At 46.3% G+C, this 23,795-nt stretch overlaps 1 protein-coding gene across 5 annotated transcripts in view; it reads right to left on the bottom strand.

The window, feature by feature from the left end:
- The window catches only part of FGGY (FGGY carbohydrate kinase domain containing), a 1,529,104-nt gene that overhangs the window by 273,286 nt on the left and 1,232,023 nt on the right, over positions 1–23,795 (bottom strand). Inside the window, exon 14 of one of the 5 annotated variants that reach the window (XM_069232577.1) lies at positions 3,427–4,341. The exons of 3 other annotated variants lie outside the window; for them this stretch is intronic. In XM_069232577.1, the coding sequence (XP_069088678.1) occupies positions 4,253–4,341 (89 nt within the window). In that variant the 3' untranslated portion in view covers positions 3,427–4,252. Of the gene's footprint in view, positions 1–3,426; positions 4,342–6,824; positions 7,186–23,795 lie in introns of those variants that run through there. One more of the 5 variants, XM_069232578.1, reaches the window with a different exon arrangement.

Here is a 23,795-nt window from a genome sequence, read left to right as displayed (position 1 = left end):
GACTCTCCTGGACAGATCCATGGATATTTATTGAAATTTACTGTTAGCAGGTCTTCTGATGTGAGGGTCGATAATGATGGTATGCGCTGCAATAATCTCACAATTTTCGTTCTGTTAAGTATATTTCAGGGACCCTGTGATGTATATAGGGGACAGAATATTAATGTCGGCTGTTTGTAGATTTCCTTCCTGTTTATGCTGTTTGTCTTAGTGGTTTCCTGGTACTCCCCCACTTTCTCTGACCTATATGTTGTGGCAGGTTGTGATTGGGTGGTGTGAGCAGGTGTTTGCTGTCTGTACTCTCTGCTCCATGCACCCTCCTGTGCAGACTCTGTGGCTTCCGTGCATGCGAAGATTTCTTCGATGACCTCGTCGTTTACTCTTTTTTTTTCTTGGGCTAAGTCCGTAAGTGATGCGGAGATGATCCTCTTGTCTCCATTCCTGTTCAGTTCTGTTAGCTTGGTTGCTGGGTCCTTGGGTGGGCATTTTCTGGAGTTGATGCCACATTTCAGGTCTCACCGTGACCTTTCTATTATATATTTTGTGCCGTTTGGTAGCATCCTTATTTTCATATAATGGGGCTCTGCTCTCTTGGTCCGTGAAATGCTCCTCCTCTCGTCTGTAGCCGGCTGGTGGGTCGGGGGAGGCTGCTTCCTATTGACGTCTCCTTCTGTGGCGACCTCTTCTTCCTCTCGTCCTTCGGCCATGGCCCATATCTGTAGGCCCTTGTGATCCGCTGCCTCTTCGATCGATGGGCCGGCTTGTTCTCCTGTTGGATTTGGGTAGACCCTTACTATTTCGTGTTTATGGCCATTGGAGAGCATTTGGCCAGGGGCCGCTATATATTTTTTCACCTCTGTATTTGGGCGATCTTCCATATTTGTGGTTGATTGCCGTGCTAGAATGTGTCTGGGTGCAGGTTTCATGTTTCACATTTGATTGCGGTTTCTGGAGGAAGATTGGATATGTCTCAGGCTGTCCAGGTACCTGGTGATAATTCCCTGTCCCGCTCTGTTTGTCATTTCTTTTTTGTTTTGTGGCTTAAAATGGTTTTCTTAAGCTTCTTTTTCTGTCGTCTTGTTAATTGTGGATGTTGCTCGATCCTATGGTCGTGCTCGCATGATGGCTTATGTTTTGCATAGACAGCTTGCTCTACCATGCAATTTGCAGGCACACTGGTGACTACGGAAGGCTGGACTTCTAGGAGTTTCTCTATTTGTTGCGTGTTATTTGATTTCATCTTACTGCTTCCATCTTCCCCTTCTGTGTACACTATTGGACCTTTAGCGAGTTCAAGAGGCCCAGGCCCTTGCTGGTTTCCCTCTGTCCCATTGCTGTTTATTTTGTTTCCGCCAGGGTTTTTGCAGTGTTGAATGATACTAGTTAATAAATCTGGCAAGGTCGCTAATTTGTCTATTATTTCATCATTCCACAAACCCACAACCACCTCGAATTTCCTCCAGCTATGATCCTGATTATCTAGTTTACCACAGAGCGCTTTCAATTTACTGTCTAGTGCTATTAGGCTTTGGGCTAGCACGTGGGTTAATTCTAGATGGATCTCCATTTTATGTGATTGCTAAGTTAAAGCTTTGACTGCAGCTAGAAGGGAGGCATTGATGGTCACTATGATCTGGTCTGGTCTCGCCACCTCTCCCCTTTCCTTGTTGGGGGGATTTTGGGGTGAGTTTCCCCCCTGGGGGATCTTAGGCCCTTTCCCAGTGCTTGATGCTCTCGTGTTTGTTTTCCGTGATGGCCAGTCATCTTGACAGTTGTCTTGCTCCTCTTGCTTTGCTATGGTTTGCCATTCCCTTGAATTCACTACTGCTGCCACTGGAGTCCTGCTCTTGCTTCTGCTTTGGCTTTGGTCCTTGTTCTTGTTTGTACTCAGTTCGTATTGACCCTGATGCTGGGAAAGACCCCAGTGATGGGAGTAGAGGAATAACTGGTGCCTGTAAAGCGGGGGCATCCATAGATGTCTACCTGTTTGTCTCCCTCTTCCTCTCCGTCTCCTGCCCCGCTTCTTGCTCTTGTAAAGTAGTTATGGATGTAAAGTTTCTTGAACTGGTAGCTTTCCACTTAAGGGTTGTCCTGCGGACCATCAGACTTTTGCTCTCATCTACTGGCAGCTGGCCAACCGCCTGATTCGTTGTCCTTACCTTTGTGGTGCTTCATTCTTGTTTGGCCTGCTGTGATCACCTGGAGCACCCCCAGGACTGGAGGGGGGTAGCCACTTGTTCGAGCTATGCAAGCTTTTCTGGCCATGTACTAAAATGGGTTGAGCACTGCCACACCCACCCTGGAAAGGAGGGGGCAGGAGCACACTTATAGCCTGTGATTGCTCTTTCCACACTAGCTACCGGGAGAAACCTGGTGCAACAGGTGGCAGACAGTAGAGTTGCCGAGTAGGAAGGCGGGTAGGAGGGCAAATGGTTGGAGAGCAGAAACGGAAGGCTCAGAAAAAAGGCAAGTGAAAGCAGAATTGAAAGCAAGATTGAAGGTGCCCACAGGGACTCACCGCTTCACATCGGACTTCTCGTTTCGTCTGACCTCGGAAACCTCAGGAGCCTCTCTAGGGCTTCTCAGGGGCCTCTATGGGGTGACAACTGCCAGTTGCCGTGCTGTTAAAGGTCCTTTGTTCTGCCAGGCCCCTCGCCAGTCCCCAATCCGGCCCAGCCCAGGACCGGGCTGCCTAGGCGTTTGGCAGAGGCTGGGGCCTAGTGGTGGCTGGGCGATGGTACAGGTACAAGGGGGCAACGTCCATGAAAGTGTACCCCAGGCGTCTCCTCCCGCCCCTCCTGGTGCTCCGCTACTGCCCGGTGCTCTGCTACTGGCTGCCGCGGCTGCCTGCCCCAGGTTACGTCTCAGTGACGAAGGTGCGTTCGTGTGTTCCGTCTGCTCGCTCTGGGCAATGGCTGATGGACCGGGTTGTGAGCTCCTTTTCATTTAGACCTGTTCATCTCTCCTTTGCTTTGCCCTCCATGCTCAGGTCATTCCTGTGGGAAGCCAGGAGTCAGCTCAGTTCCCTTTTGCAGAGGAATGTTCAGCAGAGTGCTTAATGCTGATAGAGCATGAATCTGGCTGGTGTCTGCCTGGATCAGCCACTCCACAGCCACGTTCATGCGCAGTCTCTTACTCTCACCTCATTTCCTGTCTCCAACTTGCAGACGTTCCCTCGACTTTATTATTGATGCAGAACTCTTCCCTTCCCCAGATAGCAAAGGGTGCAAAAGGGTGTGCCTAGAGGACTGATGTGGCAATTACGTTTGAGGTACATGAGACAGACACAATGACAAATGGAGACATAAACTTATTTGCAGTTTAGACCGTTAGTATGTTTCATTTCATATATTATAATAGAAATATTCATACAAGACATAGCTGACTGTATATGTTCATAAATGAAAGCAGATAATATTTTCAGGTTATTTTTTACATGGACATGAAAGAAAATGTTTAATTTTATGTTATCTTTGGTTACTAATTCCTGTTTTTTTTCTGAGAGACATTGAGTTCCTCTACAATCTCACTGCCCACTATGGGTTTCCTACTCATTGGAATGTCACAGATTGTAAATAAACTATTAATAATATAGTCATCTTCACACTCCATTGGTGCTGTGTTAAACTTGTTGACTGTACTAGATGTCTGCATTTCCTCAACTGTAGTTGTTGTTTGTGCAAGGCTTATGGTTACATTGTTGCTTTGGTAAACCATTTCAACTTGCATTTTTGCAGTACGTCTGCACATGGCTGTTACTGCAGATGACAGCCTTTCCACAAAGTCACTTGTAGCATGTGGGTGTTTTAGTGTGTCTTTGTTTGTTTGCATATCAGTTGGCAGCAATGAGATGGCACATGTACTGCACTTCTTTAGTTAAGTGGGCACACATGATCTAAGGATATAATGTACCTCAGACATGGTTTTCCTGTGCTCCTTATCCCTCTTAGTGAGCTGACACGCTGCCCTAGGGTATTTGGGCTGAATCACAAGGACAGATTTCTCTAATGTATGGAATTGGGATACAACAGGAGTGCCAACTTGTACCTGGGCTAACATTAGACAGAGACCTTACTTAGAGATCTGCACATGTCTGCCTAATGACTGATGTGTTTCTCTGTCTCCTTGCACTTGTGGTGTTGAATGAGTGGTTCATGACTGTATAACTGTAGATCTTGAAGTTGGTGTGAGAGATCTCAGCAATTCTTGCCTTGGTCACAAAGTGGCTTCTTCTTTTGTTGCTGTGGTATTTTCAGCAACACTTTTTACTGCTGCACTGATGTTTTTCCTGCTCTGATGATTCTCCCTTACTTTGGACCTGGCTTCTCTGGGTTCGTGGCTCTGTTAGGTTACAAAACACATACATAAATATGATGTGTTAATTATAAAGTTTATTAGTATAAAAGTGTGCAAGTTCAATGTTGTGAAATGTCACAAATAAAACTCTGATGCAAAATGTCTATAAATGATGTCCATTCATTTTGCCTATTAAGCTGATGTTATATTTGTGATTTGGCATTAATATCAAGGTTCATTCTACAAGGATCACATTGGCCATTTTACATAGTGTGCGATGCAATATGACAATACAGTATATAACATTCAACATGGAATGTTCTTCCCCTTCTGTAAAAATTATATTTTGTATACCATACTTTACTGCCTAATTCATAAGCGTTCACAATTTAAATACCATTTTTGTTTAAACATACCTGTAGTTCTTTGTGTTTGAGTTGACTTGTTGATTGTAGACCCTCAAGGCACTGCCTCTGACTGGAAATTTGATTATATGAATTCTTAAACTGGTGATGGAGGTGGCTCGGTGCTGGGTTTGCCATCTGCTGCTTCCACTGTGTGTCTCCAGGTCACAATTTGCTACTCAGTTTGGACTTTAGATCCTACAAATGTTGCAGATTTCCTGCATGCTCATGTTGGTAACCCTTGAGCAGTTATGCAGATTTTAATATGCCTCTAGATGAGTTGTTGGTGGACTCTGGGATGGCGAGTGATGCCTTTTGAAAAGGTTTATCTCTGTCAACCACACACTTGTCCGCCAGGATCTCCAGTTCACTGTCACTGAAATTCCCTTGTCTCTTTCTTCCCACCTTTTCCTATGGCTCATACCTTGACATTATCCTCGATTTGGATTGCGGTGAAGTTTGCTGTTCTCCACCTGTTATATTGCATCTGGCTCAGATTCCTTGAACTGTGAGGTTATCAGCCGCTGCAATGTTTGTGATTTGAGACTCACAACGTGCAGTTTGTGAGGCAAACTCAATCACAAATTGGAAATTGGTATTAAGCAACAGTGGGCACTTAGGCCCATATTTATATTCAGTTTGCGCTGAATTAGCGTCATTTTTTTATGTTAATTCAGCACAAACCTAACTCCATATTTATACCTTGGTGCTAGACACGTCTAGCACCAAAGTTATGGAGTTAACGTTGTTTTCTGGACGTGAAAACCTACCTTGGGTCAATGAGATACAAGGTAGGCGTTCCTGTCCAGAAAAGGACGATATGGCCTTTGTGCCATATTTATCCCCCGTACTAAAATCCAGCACGGGGGGCCTTAAATAATGGTGCTAAGCTTACTTAGCGCTATTATTTAAAACCTGGGTATGGGCAGGCGTAAGGGGACCTGTAGGCATATTTCCATGGTCAGAGACCATTGACAGTGCCCACAGGTGCCCTTCCCTGGTACCAGGGACATCCCCACCCACATCAGAGGGACACTACAGGATGTGGGACCCATCCCAGGTATGTCCCTGTAAGTAGTTTAGTTTTTTTTTTCCCCCACTCGGTGGCCCTGACTTGGGGACCGTACGATGCTGGCCCCAATGGCCATGCCCTGGGGACATTCGTCCCCTGGGCATGGCTGTTGGGGTGGTGGGCATGGCTCCTGTCTTTACCAAAACAGAAGCCATGTCCATGGAGGTTGTGCACCAGAAAATGGCTCTACACTACTTAGAGGCATTTTTCTGCCTCTAAACAGTGTAGCGCCATAATTAAGCACACAAGCCCAAGTTTCCCCTACGCCTCCCTCGCCTGTTAGCGTCCTTTCCAAGGGCACTAACAGGGCATTAGTGCTGGCTAGCACCGTTCCATAAATATGGCGCCCGGCTGGCATTTTGGAATGGAGCTAACCGGAGCTATACTTTTTCACGCAAAACGGTGCTAACGCAGTCTTGCTGGAAAAAGTATAAATCTGGCCATTATTTTGTAATTAGAAAATAACTATTTGTTAATATTCGATATTTCTGAGTTACAAAATTCAGATATCGTACATCAGGCACTACTTTCCTTGCTCTGGGTAGATACTCCCTTTCACACTGCTGCATATTTCCAAGATTCAACTTTAGGGTAGTTTTTTCAACATGTTGATCAGATTGTGCTCCAATGAATCTCATAGGAAAGGATCAGTATCGGACTCAACTCCTTCTAGGTCATGGACCATTTCAAAATGTGGTGTAGATAGGAAAACACATTTAAAATCTCATGGCTACACCATGAAAGAATGAGTGTGTTTCTCCCAGCTTGGGTGGTTGCTTGCCAAAAAGTACTAGGAAAGAACACTATCAGGTACAGCGAAGTTGTATTTCGCAACAAGAAAAACTGCACAAGTCACAAAACATGTGCAAAGTTAACTTATATTTGTACTTCAATGCAATTGTGCCAAAAATAAGGTCCAAAAATAAAATAGCAACTTCTCTTTCAAAACCTCACATGCTCTAGTCATTTCAAAAACACATGGTCTAGAATTGAGATTTTCCTAGCCTTGGTGTCTGAAAGGCTAGATTTTATTAAAGACACGGAGGCGAGTATTATGCAGTCTTTTCTTGCTTTAATTACGAACAGCAGCCAAGCAAGAACTACAGTATCCAGAAACAAAAGAACTACAAAATGACCTCATAGTGTAGTAACCAATGGGATATCACAATGCACTACTAATATCTTAACTGCGAGCAACAAGTCCTCTTTTCTTGATGCGAACTAAAGAGGAGAAGTAACCAAAACAATCACATAGAACATAAAAACCAAAGTCATAAAGTCCATGCAACCATCTCGAAGATGACGGAGACCGAAGGACGACTGGAAGGTATAGTCGATGTCGCACAAATCCAAGCTTGGTAAGAGACGTTGGTGTGTATCACCCTGAGCCAACACCGGAAGAGGGAGTTGGTACTGAAAGAGAGAAACAGGGCGGGTTAAATCGTGGTGGGATAATACTCGCCTCCGTGTCTTTAATAAAATCTAGCCTTTCAGACACCAAGGCTAGGAAAATCTCAATTTTATTACAAGACCGGAGGCTCCTATTATGCATGTTCAAAGCATTGCAATCACAGAATCTGAGACATGAGAAATCGGTTTACAATAAAAAGTTCTAAACGTATTTTCATTCGACCAGTCTGCAGATCTGAGAATATCCTGTAAAGAGGAACCTGCCCAAAAAGCACGAGAGGCCATAGCCCCCCTGGCCGAATGGGCACCAAAGGCACTAATATCAATGCCAGCAAGGGACATAACCCATTTAACCCAACGAGCCAGGGTAGGGGAAGACACAGGAAGGTGAGGTTTCTGAAAGGAAATAAGTAGTTGGGATGAAGAGGATGATCTCAAATCTGCAGTGCGGGTTACATAAGTTTTTAAGCAATTTGCAACACATATATTGGGTTGAGAGGGAAAATATGGATAATTAATACTAGACAAGTTAGTTTTCGTACGTTTTTTGATCTGAAACGAAACACCAAGGGGAGAAAAGAAAAAGGAAGTAACATCCAGTGCTCTAACATCTGAGATCCGCTTGATAGAAACTAAACATAAAAGGATGGTTAACTTAGCCGAAAGCTGTTTGAGAGATAATAATTCATTATCAGGCCACGAGGTAAGAAAACGCAACACCAGAGTAACATCCCACATAACATTATATTTAGGAGACGGTGTATTAACGTATCTTACTCCCTTTAACAATTGACAGACCAGGGGATGCTCTCCAACTGGCCTACCATCAACTCTTTGATGTTCCGCAGAAATGGCAGATCTATACAAATTAATAGTGCGATAAGCCTTACCTTGAGAAGCCAAAGAAGCCAAAAAATTTATAATTAATACTACATTCGCTGAAAAGGGATCTGAATTCCTGTCCAGGCACCAGCTGCACCAAAGGGACCAAGCTGACTTATAGGCCCTGGAAGTTCCCGGGGCTCTGGCCTGCTGGATAAATTTAACAGCGTCCTCCGAAATTCCTGGGACTCCCCAGGACGACCCGAAACTTTCCAAGCTATGAGGAACAGGGATCCGTCGAGAATCAACTGATGTTGATGGCCCTGAGGATTCAAGAGGAGATCGGGAAATTGGGGCAGCCAAAGAGGCGGAGCGATCGCCAGCTCTAATAGAGTCGGATACCACGGTTGGGTCTGCCAGAAAGGAGTTACAATCACCAGAATAGACCGTTGCCTGCGCACCTGAGCGAGGACTCTGGGGATGAGAAGGAAAGGGGGAAAAGCATATAGAAGGGAAGTCGGCCAAATCTGAAGAAAGGCATCTGTGGCCAGGGCTTGTGGATCTGGCCTCCAACTGAAATATGAAGGAAGGTGAGAATTGAGGCGAGAAGCAAACAGATCTATAGACATTTCTCCAAAGACAAAAGAAAGGTGACTGAACACTGAAGGGTGCAGTTGCCAATCGCTGGAATCGTGAAGGTGTCTGGAATACCAATCCGCTACTGTATTGAATCTGCCTGGCAGGAAAACCGCCTTGACTGAAATCCGACGAGGCAGACAATATTCCCAAAGATGTTTTGCCAGAGAGGAGAGTATCTTTGACCTGGTACCTCCTAGGTGATTGATGTATCTGACCGCGGACAAATTGTCCATCCTGAGAAGGATGGTGCAACTTACCCTGTTCTTTGCAAAAGTGCGGATGGCAAAGGAACCTGCAAGCATCTCTAAACTGTTGATGTGCAAGAAGGACTCCTTCAGAGACCATGCGCCCCCAGTCGAGAACTGACCACATCTCGCGCCCCAACCCGTCCGACTTGCATCGGATTCTAATACAAGATCTGGGGCGGCAGAGAAGATAGTTCTGCCGTTCCAGGCATCTAGATGGGTTAGCCACCACTGAAGCTCTTCTTTGGATTCGGCATCTAAGACCAAGGGATCCGAATAAGCGAGACCCTTGTGAAGATGACGTATTTTGAGCCGTTGCAGGGCTCGATAATGTAAAGGACCTGGGAAGATTGCCTGAATGGAAGAAGCTAACAGACCTACTAGGCGTGCCAGATTTCTGAGAGAGATCTGCGGAAGGGAAAGGGAGTGGCGAATCCCCTTCTTGATCAATGAAACCTTGTGTTGCGGGAGCTGCAACACCGATAGAGTGGTATTTATTTGAAAACCGAGAAACTCCAAAGATTGAGTCGGAACTAAAACCGACTTTTGCACATTGATGAGAAAACCTAAATCGTGAAGGAGGTTTAGACACAGTTGAAGATGATCTAGAAGTAGATTTTTGTCCTGTGCCATCAAAAGGAAGTCGTCCAAATAGAGAATTAAACGCACCCCGTGAGACCGGAGAAAGGCTGCGACGGGTTTGAGAATCTTGGTGAAACACCAAGGAGCGGAAGAAAGGCCGAAGGGAAGAACTCGAAAGCGGTAAAAAGAGTCCTGCCATTGGAATTGAAGAAACTTCCTGTGTGAATGATGAATTGGGACTGTGAGATAGGCATCTTGCAGATCCAGTCTGATTAGCCAATCTCGGTGAAGCAGAATGTCCCTGAGATGGAGAATAGTCTCCATCTTGAAGTGACGATAGATTATAAAATTGTTGAAAGCCTTGAGATTCAACACCAGACGAAATTTGTGATTCTTCTTCTGAACTAGAAAGATGGTGCTGAGGAAGCCCGAAGAGTCGAATTGAACAGGCTCTATTGCGCACTTGGCCAGGAGAGATTGGATTTCGACGCGCAAAAGCTCGTTTTGCTCTTGGGAAAAAACTAGGGGTATAGGGACGCGACTCTGAACTGGCATCTGATAGAATTCTAACTGGTACCCTTGAACAGATTGAATCACCCAGGGATCTGAGGTGAGAGAACGCCATGAATCGAGACACAGAGCTAATCTGCCCCCTACAGGAGGAAGGCCAGAAGCGGAAATACTTACCGGAGGTTTGGTCTCTCCTGCTGGAGTAACCTCTGGACCGGTAGCCTCTTGAACGACGGGGATAGAACTTCGGTTTGTATCCTGAATAGGATTCAGGTTGAGATTGCTGGTTGAAGGAGTCTCTGTTGGAATATTGATTCCTGATGGAGCGGCCGGCAAAGCGACTCCTGCCTTTGCCGGCCCTGGCAAAAACCCGAGACGAAAAAATTTTCTTCATCGAAAGCTGGGCCTTATCCAGAGAGGCAAAGGTGGACACATATTTGCCCAAATCTTTAATAAAAGAATCTCCAAATAACAGGCCTTTGGCCAAAGGACCCTCATCTTTTGAGGCCAGAGAAGTTAATTTGGGATCGATCTTTAAAAGCAGACTCTTCCTCCTTTCAATCGAAAGTTGAGTGTTGGCGTTCCCCAGCATACAAATAGCACGTTGCGCCCAGTTTGAAAGGACCTCCGGATCAATAGGGTTACTATCCATTTTTGCTTCTTCCGCCAAATCAAAAATTCTGGTGAGAGGGCCCACCAAATCAAGAAGCTTGTCCTGGCAACCCGACCAGGCTCTATCCACGCCCTTTTTGGGATCCTTGCCGAATTTTGAGAAGAACATCAGCATGTTAGGATCAATTACCGGAGTTGCTGTTATATTATCCGGAAGAGAGGGACGAGGACACTCTGACTTGAGTTTATTACGAGCGGCTTTATCCAGAGGGTGACGTAAAAAGAAAGAAACATAATCCGCCACATGCTCTGATGGGTACCACTCCTTTGAATTTGGATGGACCATGAAGGAGGGATCAAATAAGGGTTCACCAGCATGGTCGACTAAATCGTGAGACACTAGGTGTACGTCACCACCGTCAGGAGGAGAAATTCTACGCCTTTTCTCCAGAGGCCCATAAGAAACTGGATCTTCTGATCCGTCCACATCGCCCTCATGGCTGGAAACATTATCATCGTCATCCGTGTCTCTTAACTGCGAAATATATAAAGGAGAAGGAGGGGGACCCGATTTATAGACCTCTCGGGTGGAAGGACCAGAGGAAACGCCTTTGGACGTCATTGGGAGAGTGGTCGCACGTTTCCTGCTCTTATTAAAAGGCAATTTGGAAGAAGACATCATCTTTGAAACCGAGGCTTCAAAATTTTTGGTAACCTCAGACATGGAAACTGAGACTGCCTGCTGTACAGAGTCCCTTATGAAGGACTTCAAACTCTCCTGAAACACCTGGGAATCCTCTTCCCCAGCCATAATGTAAAAACACACTGGTCACCGAAGGGTTAATTTTTTGAAGAAAAAGAAAAAGGAGTGTCTGAAGGGGCGGGACCGAGCCAAGGGAGGCGGTTCAATGCAGTCGAAGTCGACTGACAGACGAGGGCAGGAGTTGAGAATGCCAAACGAGGCAAAGTGAGCCAATTATGCTCAAATAGCAAGCAAACCCGGTCGGAAATAAAGACGCGACGCGAGTATCAGCTGACAAGGTATGCCGGCCCAAAGAATGTGAGGAATGCTACGCGTGCGCTGAAAGGAATGCGCCGCGCTCGAGCGCGCGTCCTCAACGGCCGAAGACGGCCGTTGAGAGACGCTGTGTCGGAAGGACAGAAAAAAGGACGCGCGTTCCCTTATAATAACCGCGCGCTAAACACACAAGTTTCACAATGCAATAGTAATAACAGTAAGCACAATAAACAACCGAGCAAGTAATGTAGGTACTTATCTTGACTGCGAGCAGCAAGAAAAGAGGACTTGTTGCTCGCAGTTAAGATATTAGTAGTGCATTGTGATATCCCATTGGTTACTACACTATGAGGTCATTTTGTAGTTCTTTTGTTTCTGGATACTGTAGTTCTTGCTTGGCTGCTGTTCGTAATTAAAGCAAGAAAAGACTGCATAATAGGAGCCTCCGGTCTTGTAATAAAATTTCGATATGATGAAATATACAAGTGCATTTGCGATCTGAGATGGAGAAGCATTGGCAAACACATTCTGCAAGTATATGTATCCCCCCTAGGTCTATTTTTAGGTATTCCATGTCGCCAATTGCAATGCACCCATTCAAAAAAATTTATTTAAGCCACTTGCTGAAGACATAAATCTATGTAGCAGTATAGAAATAATGCAGTACAGGTTCACCCTGCTCCGTTTCTAATGCCAGCAAACATTTCTACTTGCGTATTTAGTTTTCTTTTTTCTTTTTAAGTTAAACAGACAGGCTCTTGTCAGCAATGAATCTGCACGCATGCCCCCCTCCCCTCTGATTTCAGCATTATCCCCCAACTTCCTGTATTAAATGTTTCACAAAAAAGTTGCAAATATTTCACCACTAACGCGCAGGTCTCTCAAACAATATACCACAAGCACATAAGACTTAGCAATAGTCATAACTGGAAACATGACTCAAATCCCTCTCCAGAACTTGATTCCTATCTAACCAAAGCACAGCATAGCAAGGGTTTCTAAAATAAATGCAAGGTATGAAAATAAGGCTCATATCCCAAGTTCAAACTGTGTTTTGTAGGCGTTTAGGTTTTATTGACATCATAAAAATGGTGCAGACTAAAATCCACAACCATTGCTTTAGTGCTTTGTTCCTTCCAGTGGTTCTTGCGATTCAAGGGAGACAACTCTCCTCAAGCCCATGAATATTTTAACTGCCCCCATGTACTGATCAGTGTCCTGGTTGTACTAGGAGCCAGGGTGCTGCAAAAGGACGAGCAGTGGCAACTCCTTGATGGACTGGGTTTTGCCGCTCCATTGTCGGGTTTAGTGTATAATGCAGTGGCCGTCCGGTTCACTTCCTCCACAGTCCCCTCTCTCCTCCACTGTTTGTGCAATGAAGATGAATACATATTTGTTACTTGGCCTAATGCCATCTTCACCTTAATCTTCTCTAAGTGGCTTGCAAATTTTAAAAACACTCACACCATTTGGCCATCAATTCCAGTTTAGTGTGGCCACCCTACATCTTTGTGGAACAATTTGCTTGGCAGTGATCATTTTGAGAAAAGGATAGAAATGGATAGGATACACCATCAAAAGAGCACAAGGCTCACTCACAAGAACAGCTCTCTTCTTGACCCCAGAAAGCAAACGGAAGTGGGGCAGGCCAAGGAACACCTGGAGACAAACTGTGGAAACAGAAATGAATGCCCTGAACCACAGCTGAGGCACATACAGAATCCTGCCCAAGACAAAGAGAAATATAGGTACTTTGTTGCCGCCCTACATGCCAGTTGGCATAAAGGGCAGTACGTTGCTTGGCAGTAAGTTACATCAGCATATTTAATTTATTACTATCAGTATAGGACAATTGGCTTTAAAAATGAGGATATCTAGTCATTTGGGTATATTGATGGGAAAATCAGAAAAACGTCTGCGGAAGGCACAGACAACCATGATGCATTAATGTGGCCATCAAAATACTGCCTTCTCAATCACACAAGGACGCAGGTGAGACTCTAATTAATGACATAATTTTGCAGGATGGGATACATATGCAGACAGACACAAAAGACACTGTCTCATTGTTTTTAGAACCTAAATACTCCTGTAAACATATGAAGGTAATGGTTTCTGTTGACCTGTGAATGTTCCATATTTTCCTGCTTCTTGCAAGGGAGCTCCCGAGATATCAGCAGCAACATTCCTAAAACAAGTATTTCTAAATTAAATAGGTCTTGCTTGCAGTTTGGGGCCTGACTAAGATATTTTTGAAAACCCTGCTGTAGTGAACAAACAAAACAAAGCAATTGCTTTCTATATACAATCCACCTATGAAATGAAGAATTTAATGTGTGATGATTCATTGTAATTTTGATATGTAAAATAGTAAAAATTTAAAATAGTCCCTTACACAGTGCTGTAGAAACACTTGATAGGAGTAAGAATAATACACTCAACAGTCACAAGTATGAGGTGCAAGGGTAATAGTTCTGTGGGTACTTGATGCATATGTTGAAGAATTGGTGATACTAGGTTGTGCAGAGAGCTGTGCTATCGAGAGAGAGAGAGACAAAAAGAAAATCATGAAGTACCTTCACTGATGTTTTGTCTGGAGGGGACAGATTGCTGTTTTTGACTCCAGATTATTTATGCAAGTCCCTGGGACTTTAATTATCTTTAAATGGATTTCTGAACCTGGTATAGAGGCAGATTGCTTGTGACTACGTTTTTAGAACTATGCAGTAGCCACAGTTAAGCAGAAGGACACAACGAATAAATGTGGATTGTTTAAGGATTTTATTACTCTTGAGAAAACCTAAGCTTAGAGCACCTGAAGAAGATGTAAGAAGCTGATGTTTGGAATCTGTAAGATTTAAGAAGGCTATGTGCTGTAAGTGTTGTGTAGAAGAGGGCTAGTGGCCTAAAGTGGCCACCCTGGCCATGGAAAGGAAGTTAACTGTGAACCCTAGCCAGTGCTCAGGTGAGATGGGTAAACTTAAGGCCACTGTTAATGGTCAAAGAATAATATGGAGTAAAAAAAGCTGAGACCTAATCAGTAATGATTAAAAAAAAAAACTGAGGTAACTGGGGCACCATTTTGCTACCAGGTGGAAGTTCTGCTCTGATCTGGGGTGAGATGAGTAACCACAAGCCCATCAGCAATGATCAAAGATTAAAATGGAATAGAGAACCTGGCATGGGCCAGGTGATCTATGGTTTGTATGAAGGAAGGTGTTTGGGACAGGGGACTAACAAACTCCATAAGGCTCCATAAAGGCTCAGTGTAATGTTTGAAAATGTGTTGGATATTGTTTATACACATTATAAAAGAAAAAAAGCAGTGCTAAAGAGCCTGCTGCACTCTGTAAATCTGTGCCGCCCCATTTAACCTCCACAGATTAGTTTAGGCTGAACACAATGCACAAGTGAGAGGTGTAAGTATAATATAGAGAAGCTGAAGGTGCCCCTATCCTCTTCACATGCTACACATGCAACAGGTCACTGACCAGGAGAGATGACTTCTAGGGGAACCCAGTCTCCATTCCTGGTAAGTTAAGGGGTGGAATCCTGAGGACAGGCATTTGAGGCTTCCCATCATTGTTTACTAAACATCAAAGCACAATCATTTTTTTGGATACATTCTGATATTACATATTGATTACAGGCCCTTACTGGTTGCCTAACATAGTACATAATGATTAGCTTTGACCTACTTTCCAAAAGCTACCATTTTGCATAGGTAGAATAGAAGCACGGGATATAAAGTTTCTTTCATCGGATTGCATCAAAAGAGGGAAAATAAAGTAATATGATTAAAACACCCTCAAAACAAGGCTAAGGCCCTCATTATAACATTAGCGGTACATACCGCCTACTGACACGGCGATGGCCACCAAAAGACCGTTGCCGCGGCTACCAGGCGTCCGTCAAATTAGGACCGTAGCCAGAATTCTGCCAGAAGGATGACACATGATACGGGCTGGTGGTGTTCTGCTGGTGGACGCTGCTCTGTCCTGTCTCCTGCCGGAGGACCCCCTGCAATCAGGTAAGTCGGGTACTCCGACAGGGGAGGGGGATGTTCTGTGTGTGTGGGGCTGTGTGTATCTATGTCTGTGAGTGTGTTTATGTATGTCTGTGCGTGTATGCGGGGGTGAGATGTGTGTTGTCCGTGTGTGCATGTATGGATGTGTGAGTGCGTGTATGTTGTGTTGTGTGCATGTGTGTGCATGTATGTATGTCAGTGTGTGTGGATGTGTGTGTGAATGGATGTATGCATGCATGCATGAATGTGGGTATGAGTATTTATATGCGGGTGTTCGATGGTGCGTGAAGGTGCATGTATGTAGTGGGGGATCTGGGGAGGAGAGGGGTGATGGGAAAACCAGAGGAGGGAGAGGGGGGCAGGGAAGACCCCTATCAGTGACAGGGAAAGAATTCCCTGTCACTGATGGTGCCTACCGCCATGGTTTTTGTGGCAGTGAGGAGGCTATGAAAACCATGGCGGTAGGTGGGGTCATAATCCCGCTAGCGGGCTAGTGACGGCCGCCTGGCTGGAGACTGCAGTATCCAGCCTGGCGGTCATTACCCCCGTGGCACACAGTGTGGTACATTGGCAGTTTGGCTTGAGCCAAACTACCTATGTCATATTATGGGGAAAAGTACAGCCAGCCTGTTGTCAGTACTTTTCTCCATTTTACCGCCTTCCGCCAGGGTTGTAATGAGTGCCTAAATGTTTTGTCTTACCTCATGGTATACAGTAAAATACAGGAGTGTCTACCAAGGACAAATAACCTGACATTGGAATCAGTATGTGGCAGGAAGTTGCCCTAGTAATGCATTTAAAGGGTGTGCAGTCATGTCCTACAGCACACTAACATTGTGGAACAGATTGACCAATGGTGACATAGCAAACAAAACTTTGAATAGGACTGGTTAAGTTGTACAAACAAGTTTGCAGTCATTTATTTAGTAGTTGTATGGGATTAACTATCAACCTTTTAATTACTTCATAATGCTGACAAATAAGACAACAATAGAGCTCAATGAGAGGTAGTGGAAAACAGAGTCCAGTCAGTTGTGGTGAGAAACCGGGGGTTTGATATTCCTTGTTATGACTTATATTCTGTGCTGAGTTCACATGGAATCATGTGTAAATAGTTCGGTTTGCAAGGGTTTCCGTAACCGCCTTTGATTTAGTTCAATTCTCAATTAAAAGTTAAGGGTGGGGGGCATGTCTAAAATATGGCCATTGTAGGAGCTCGTCTTTGGTGCTCTGCTGCACCTAACAGGCCGCGACTGGTCCAGGGGCCCCTTCAGCTGGCCACCGATCCTGAGGCGGCCACTAGACCGAGCTGATACCCAGGGGGAGGGAGACACAAAGCAATGGAGGAGTGAGACCTCAGCCCTGAGAGCCGTGGTCTGGACGCACAATCTGACGGCGGCCATGTAGGACAGACCAGCAGCCCACGTGAGGCACAGGCAAGCAGGTGTGGTGGAACTGCAATATGCCCTGACACCCCAGCGGCAGTGTTGAGGAGATCTGAGGTGGCCCGAGAAGCTGAACGGATGCCCCTGCAGCAACAGCCCGACCCAACCCGGGGGACCACTTGAGCGCAGCTGGCGCAGGAGGAGAAGGCTGGGCCAGGCGCCTGAACAATGTGGAGGAACAGCATTGCAAATCGCATCCCTTAGAGGTGAAGGACAACAGCATTGTCGGTGCTGTTGCTCAGTGTATTGGAGGTGAGGCTCCGTGGGGATTTGCCGAGGCCTGTGGGCCCTCCTCTCTCTGGAGGCCCACAGTACTATGGGTGGGTCCGGCCCTGGGACCCTGTATGTCTGAAGGAGCAGGGCCTGCCCACGCTGGACTTGATGGCTCCCAAGCTCCCTGTGATCCCCCGCCCCCTCTGAAGCACCTGGTGAGTTGGGGACCACCTGCAGGAAGACAGCTATGTGAGCTTGCCTCCCTGCTGCCCACTGCCCCAGGCCCCACGCACCTGCACCAAAGGAGGGGCTCTGAAACTACTCACCATTCTCTCTTGACCAGCTGGGGTGCAAAAGTGAAGTGTCCAGCGAGGAACAGCTCTTAGCCCCACGTGAGGGGCCTGCTCTCTTACTCTTCCCACACTGACTCACAAAACTTGACAGCTGCCAGGCCCATTACCGCATGATGTGATCTTGGCTGCTGGACTGTGAATGGGAGATCCTCTGCCCCCACGGGGTTCGTCTCTTCTGAAGAACGCACTGGGTGCTTGATTCGGCGGTTGGAGTGACTGCACTCCCAAGGTGAAATGTCCCTGCGTGCTCCATTGTTACACCGCAACTGCGACTTGCACGAGTGCCGCTGGGCCCCTGGACGTGTGACGACAGTGCCCTGCTGTGCTCATACCCCCCAGCAGGAATTGCCTGTAGATAGCTACCTACGGAGCCCCACGAGGACGTCAGCTACGCTATTCAGTCGAGGTGCTGCTTTCCTAGTCCACAGTGTCACCCACGGCATGGACCTCGATTTCTGCCTAATAATGAAAGGCAATCTGAAAACTGCACTAAATCAAACTGCCCATTGCTAACCACCTGTGAATGCTATGCACACCTCTACATGAGCCATACTACGGAGCTATATTGTCTCTGTGTAGCCAGGGCTTTTCAGCAGAGCAAGAGACGCAATAACATCAAGGACATCTTATCCAAATCAGACTCTAAGCCCACTGATGGCTCCAGAGATCAGGGTTCCTCACCCAGACCCAGTCGGTGCCCTGCCAGCAGTATCGGGTGGAAGAGGATGCCCCAGTCTCCCAAGGGTTCATGAAGACACTTTTACTCACCCTTTGTGATGATGCTGCAGCCCCGAAACAGGAGGTAGTCCAAGACATCAAAGACATTCATTGTGAACTAAATGACGTAGGCCAGCGAGTAGACACCCTTGACCAAGGTAGTGATGCCAGGGAGGAGTAATTGGATGCCTACCGACATCAAGCACTCAACCTTAAAGATCACAGTGCTGATCTCAACTATCATCTCGAAGATCTGGAGAACAGATCCCGCAGACCAAACATTTGTATCAAAGGAGCACTACTACAAGCAGACTCTGGTAAGCTAGAAAACTATGTGCTCTGACTTTTCTGCCGTATTGTCTCAGCACTGGTGGACAAAGACATTAGATTGGACCGAACGCACAGGGCTGGCCACCCAACTGGGGCCCCTGGGTGCCACAAGACACCCTGACCTGCCTCCACAGTTATCAACAGCTACCCTATATCACAATCCAAAGGAGAAGAGCTCTGAAACCCGCCACCACCTTCTTTAGGGAGAAAGGAGTGGAGCCATCCATTTTGGCTCATGTTTGCTTGGCAGGGGAAGATGCACATGGTCCGCACTCTGGGCGAAGTCACTTCAATACTGGGTCTCGAACAGGAGGGCTGTGGTTCACCGATGCCGCAACAACAAAGCACCCACTCCCCCTTGACTAACCCTAGCAGAAGACTAATACTCAATGAGGAAGAAAACAGGCAAGCCCACGGCCTCAGAGAGCCCTAGAGAGCACTTGGTTGTGCTGTGCCAACTGCAGGAGGGGGAACAGCCTCTGGACCCTCTCACAGACTGATGCCCACGGACAATGGGCTTGTTAGAAGGTTGAAGTCCAGGGATGATTATTGACCCCAATGTGGTGGACACCGGAGGGGCCTTGAGAAGTCTCATTTTGCTGCAAGGCTGAGAGACCTCCACATGGGCTTTGAATCAACACCTCCTTGATTTTTGGGAGCAGCGGAGTTCCCACTATCCACTTCTCCACCACGACGGACTTCAGCCAACAATATGTTCCCCTTCTATGTGATCCATTTGTCTTCTAAAGTTGGAGTGGTTGGCGCCCACAGTTTTTTGTTCTCACATATACTAAGGTGCTTTTCCCTTTCTTTGATTTGCTACTCCCTCCACAATGCTCCATTGACCTCATTTCTTCTAGCCAACCTCAGCAGGGATCCCATGTGGGAAGAAGGAGCAAACCACCTACTTCCTATTTCAGCGCAATGGTTAAGGTACTGAGCCTCAACGTCCGTAGTCTTAATGTACCGGCAAAACACCTTGTCCTGCTGGCAAAGCCGAAAGACTCTCAATGTGATATATATCTCTTACATGATACCCACCTTCTTCGCAAAGACTAGCCCCGGTTGAAATCCAAATGGTTTGACAAACAATATTGCTCATTCGGACCCGAGAAGAAAGTTGGGGGTGCAATCCTTATAGTGACCCATTTCCAGGGGCACGTTCTCTAAGCTCATTCTACATAGCAGGCCGTCTTCTTACCTTATGGCTCCCCCTCCATGCCTAACAAACACCAGAACACTTCATACAACCGGTAACTGGGAGGGTTCTCCAGATGCTGCAGTGTTAGTCAGAGGGGACTTCAATCTGGTTAAATGGTCTCCTGCAACCGTTCCATTTAGAGGGCTGGCCAGACGTGGGTGTACACACCACACTGTCTTCAGTGGATGATGGACGTGACCCTCTTAGTCGTCTGGAGGTCCCACAATCCCACCACAAAGGACTACACCTTCTTCTTCTCTGCAGTCAAACACACGCCAGAATTGACTATTTCCTAATCACCTTCCCACTTCTCCTGTTAGTCACTCATACTGAGATTGGGGTGGCAGCATTGTCAGACCATACCCCTATCACCTTGCTTCTACCAGTCTGATGTCCCCTCACATGTGGCACCTCAACCCAAAATTACTAGCTTATGAACCTAGGGTCCAAGAGGTCCGTGAAACGATACAGACCTACCTTACTACCAATGACAACACACATACTCCCATTGCCATTCTATGGGATACCATTAAGTTGACAGTACAGGGCGTCTTTACAGCAGTTGCTGCAAACCTCAGTAAGTACAGGCAGGCCAAACTCTCAGCGTTGGAGGACCAAGTGAGGAATTTAGAAACATCCCATAGACAAACAGACTCTCACAAGACACAGCAACAACTCACACTGGCTCGGAAACAACTCAAAGTGCTAGATATGGATGCAGTGAAACATGTGCTCCTCCACACCAAGCAGAAACATTATGCTGGGGCAATAAAGGCGGAAGGCTCCTCGCCCACCGTCCCCACATGCAAACACAATGCCACCGGATCTCTGAGATTCCCAGGACAATAATGTGCACCATGATGCAGGGATTGCCACAGGATTCGAACACTTTTATACTAACCTGTACACTGCTGAGTCACTGGATCTGGCTATGGCCTCGGAGTACATAATGCAGGGCCCCCCTGACTAACCTACCTGGGAGGGACAGTCATCTCTTAGACAGGGACATTACACCAGATGAGGTTCTGAGAGCCACTGGGAGACTCCAGTTAGATATAGCACTAGGCCAAGATGGTCTGACTGCCGCCTTTTACAAGACAATCGCAGTGCAGTTAGCCCCAGTTCTAGCCAGACTCTACAACTCCTTCAGTACAACGGGGAACCCTCACGGCTACTATGAAGGGAGCCATCATCACGATCATCCCTAAACCAGGAAAAGATCCCGCCCTATGTGCCTCATATCATCCAATTCCTCTCCCTAATGTGGAAAAATAATTACTAGCACACTAGCAGCCAGATTGGGGCTCTACATGCCTGGAATAACAGACTCAGATCAAGCCAGGGTTATTGCCGGTGGTAACTGTAGTAATAATACTAAACGTTTCCTCCACCTCTTTGACAAATCCGCCCACTCCCAGGTACCGGCCCTCTTGATTTTAATCAAGTTCACTGGCCATTCTTATGCCTCGTGTTAGAGAGAATGGGACTAGGCCCCCAATTCCACAGTTGGGTATGGCCTAACTATGCTGTCCCTACCGCTTCCGTCCTGGTCAATGGGCTGTTGCCCCATCCCTTTCCTATCTCTTGCGGAATGCACCAAGTATGCCTGTTATCACCACTCTCATTTGCTCTGTACATGAAGCCCCTAACATAGCGGATTAGGCAACACCCCCATATAGCAGGCATTGAAAATGGGAGGGCAAACTCATAAAATAGCGCTTTATTAGGACGATGTATTGCTAGCCATTACCTAACCGTGTCGGTCCCCACCCCCTGGTGGCGGAGCTTGAATCATTTGGCATAGTATCTGGAGTTAAGATAAACGCATGGAAATCCCATGGCCTAAGCCTTGCTATTCCACAGAGTGAGAAGGCACATATCAAGACTCTCTCCCAGTTTCCATGGGGAACCAAGAAGTCTCGTACCTGGGCATTCAACATTTCTCTATCTCAGATAAAACTACCAACTGCAACTACGCAACTTTACTGCAGATTGTCTGTGCCACAATTTAGTCCTAGAGATCAGGCCCTATACTGTGGCTCAGACAAATAGCAGCCATCAAATTATCCATACTCCCCAAGATTTTGTATCTGATGCAAACGCTCCCCCTCCATTCTCCCCCCATATACCTCAGAAACTGGAGCCCGCGCATGGCCAAGAGTTGCTCATACTTACCGCTGATGGCGGGTGGGTTGGGTATCCCACACCTGGTGCATTATTATCAGCTGGCCCAGTTTCGCTACTTGGTAGAATAACAGCAGCCTAGCACTGAGAAATACTGGTGTTTTATAGCCCAAGCCAATGTGGGGATACATATATGGAAAATCCCTTGGCTCTTCAAGAAACACCGTCCTCCAGGAGTTTACATATCAGCAGTAGTAAGGGCTACGGTGGGAGCATGTGATAAATTCTATGTATCTATACCCTTTTTCACACCTGTCTCCCAGCTTACACTGATAATGTGGAACCGGGTCTTCCCCCAGCGCTACAGTACTTCACTTACATACCTTGGCAGGAAGCAAACTGCAAACGAGCAGGGGACTTGTTAGATGCACAGGTATTACTGGACTTCCCACAGCTTCAAACAGATTACGGCCTTCCAGACGCAGAATACTGGTGTTATGCTATCGTTAAACACTGGATTACACACACCCTGGAATGCATCTGCATGCAGGCAGGCCTTTCACACCATTTGAGAAATGGCTTCTCACAAGGAGTTGTGATAAATGCATTTTTCAGATATTTATACGTTACTTAATACACACCCTACACACAGCACCTCCACTGCCCTTACCCGTTGTGAATTGGAACACTAGTGACAATTCTCAGCAAAGGAATGGTTAGATATTTTGCACCAAACCCGTACCTCAGTCTGTAGTGCATCTGGGAAGGAGACCCTCCTCAAAATAGCCCACTAATGTTACTATACACCCGCACGCATAGCAAATTGGAAGCAGGGCAGCGACGACCGCTGCTGGCGCCAATGCAACCATAAATCTACTCTGGTACTGCCCTAAACTACATAGTTATTGAGCAGAAGTCCTAGAAGACATAGACCGAATGTTTGACACAGAACTGCCAGGTTTTCCTAGCTACATCCTCCTCGGTCTCCCCAAAGCCTTGACTTATACCCTGCGATCTTTGAAAGGGAGAGTGATTACTTTAGTGCTGTACAGGTTAGTATGAAAGTGTTCGAATTCTGCGGCAATCCACGTATCATGGTGTACATTATTGTCCTGGGGGTCGCAGATCTCAGAGATCCGGTGGCCTTGCATTTACATGCAGAGACGGTGGGAGAGGAGCCCCCCCTGCTTTATTGCCCCCTGCACAATATTGTGTAAAGAAGTCCTACTATCAAGATGGGGCACATGCACCATATCTACACACACAGACTAGTTGTATAAACTTTGGGACCTTCTGAGCATGGAGAAATTGACAGCCTTTGTTGATCATACCTTCCCCCAATTTGAAAAAACCTGGGGCCACTGCATCTGGTTCCTTGCCCAGGGTTTTCATGAATAAACGTGTCCAGCATACCTTAGAGTGCTGCGACTTACAACAGAGATCCCAGGCTCTACTCAGCTGTTAGACTTTTCATCCTTGACGTGGTATCTGTTAGAAATGGGGTTTTTGCTTGGCAGTCAGGTTGCCCTCTGTCCAAGCAAGAACCCTCACTCTAGTCAGGGTAAGTCACACACAATCCAAAATCAGCCTGTGCTCACCCTCCGGTAGCTTGGCACGAGCAATAAGGCTTAACTTAGAAGGCAATGTGTAAAGCATTTGTGCAATAAATCATACAACACCATAGCATAACACCACAAAAATACACCACACAGTGTTTAGAAAAATATATAATATTTATCTGGGTATCTTCAGGTCAAAACGATCAAAGTTGCAAT

This window comes from Pleurodeles waltl, chromosome 4_2, assembly GCF_031143425.1.
Source record: "Pleurodeles waltl isolate 20211129_DDA chromosome 4_2, aPleWal1.hap1.20221129, whole genome shotgun sequence".
NCBI classification, from domain to species: Eukaryota; Metazoa; Chordata; class Amphibia; order Caudata; family Salamandridae; genus Pleurodeles; species Pleurodeles waltl.
This window is presented reverse-complemented; position numbering and strand designations above follow the sequence as displayed.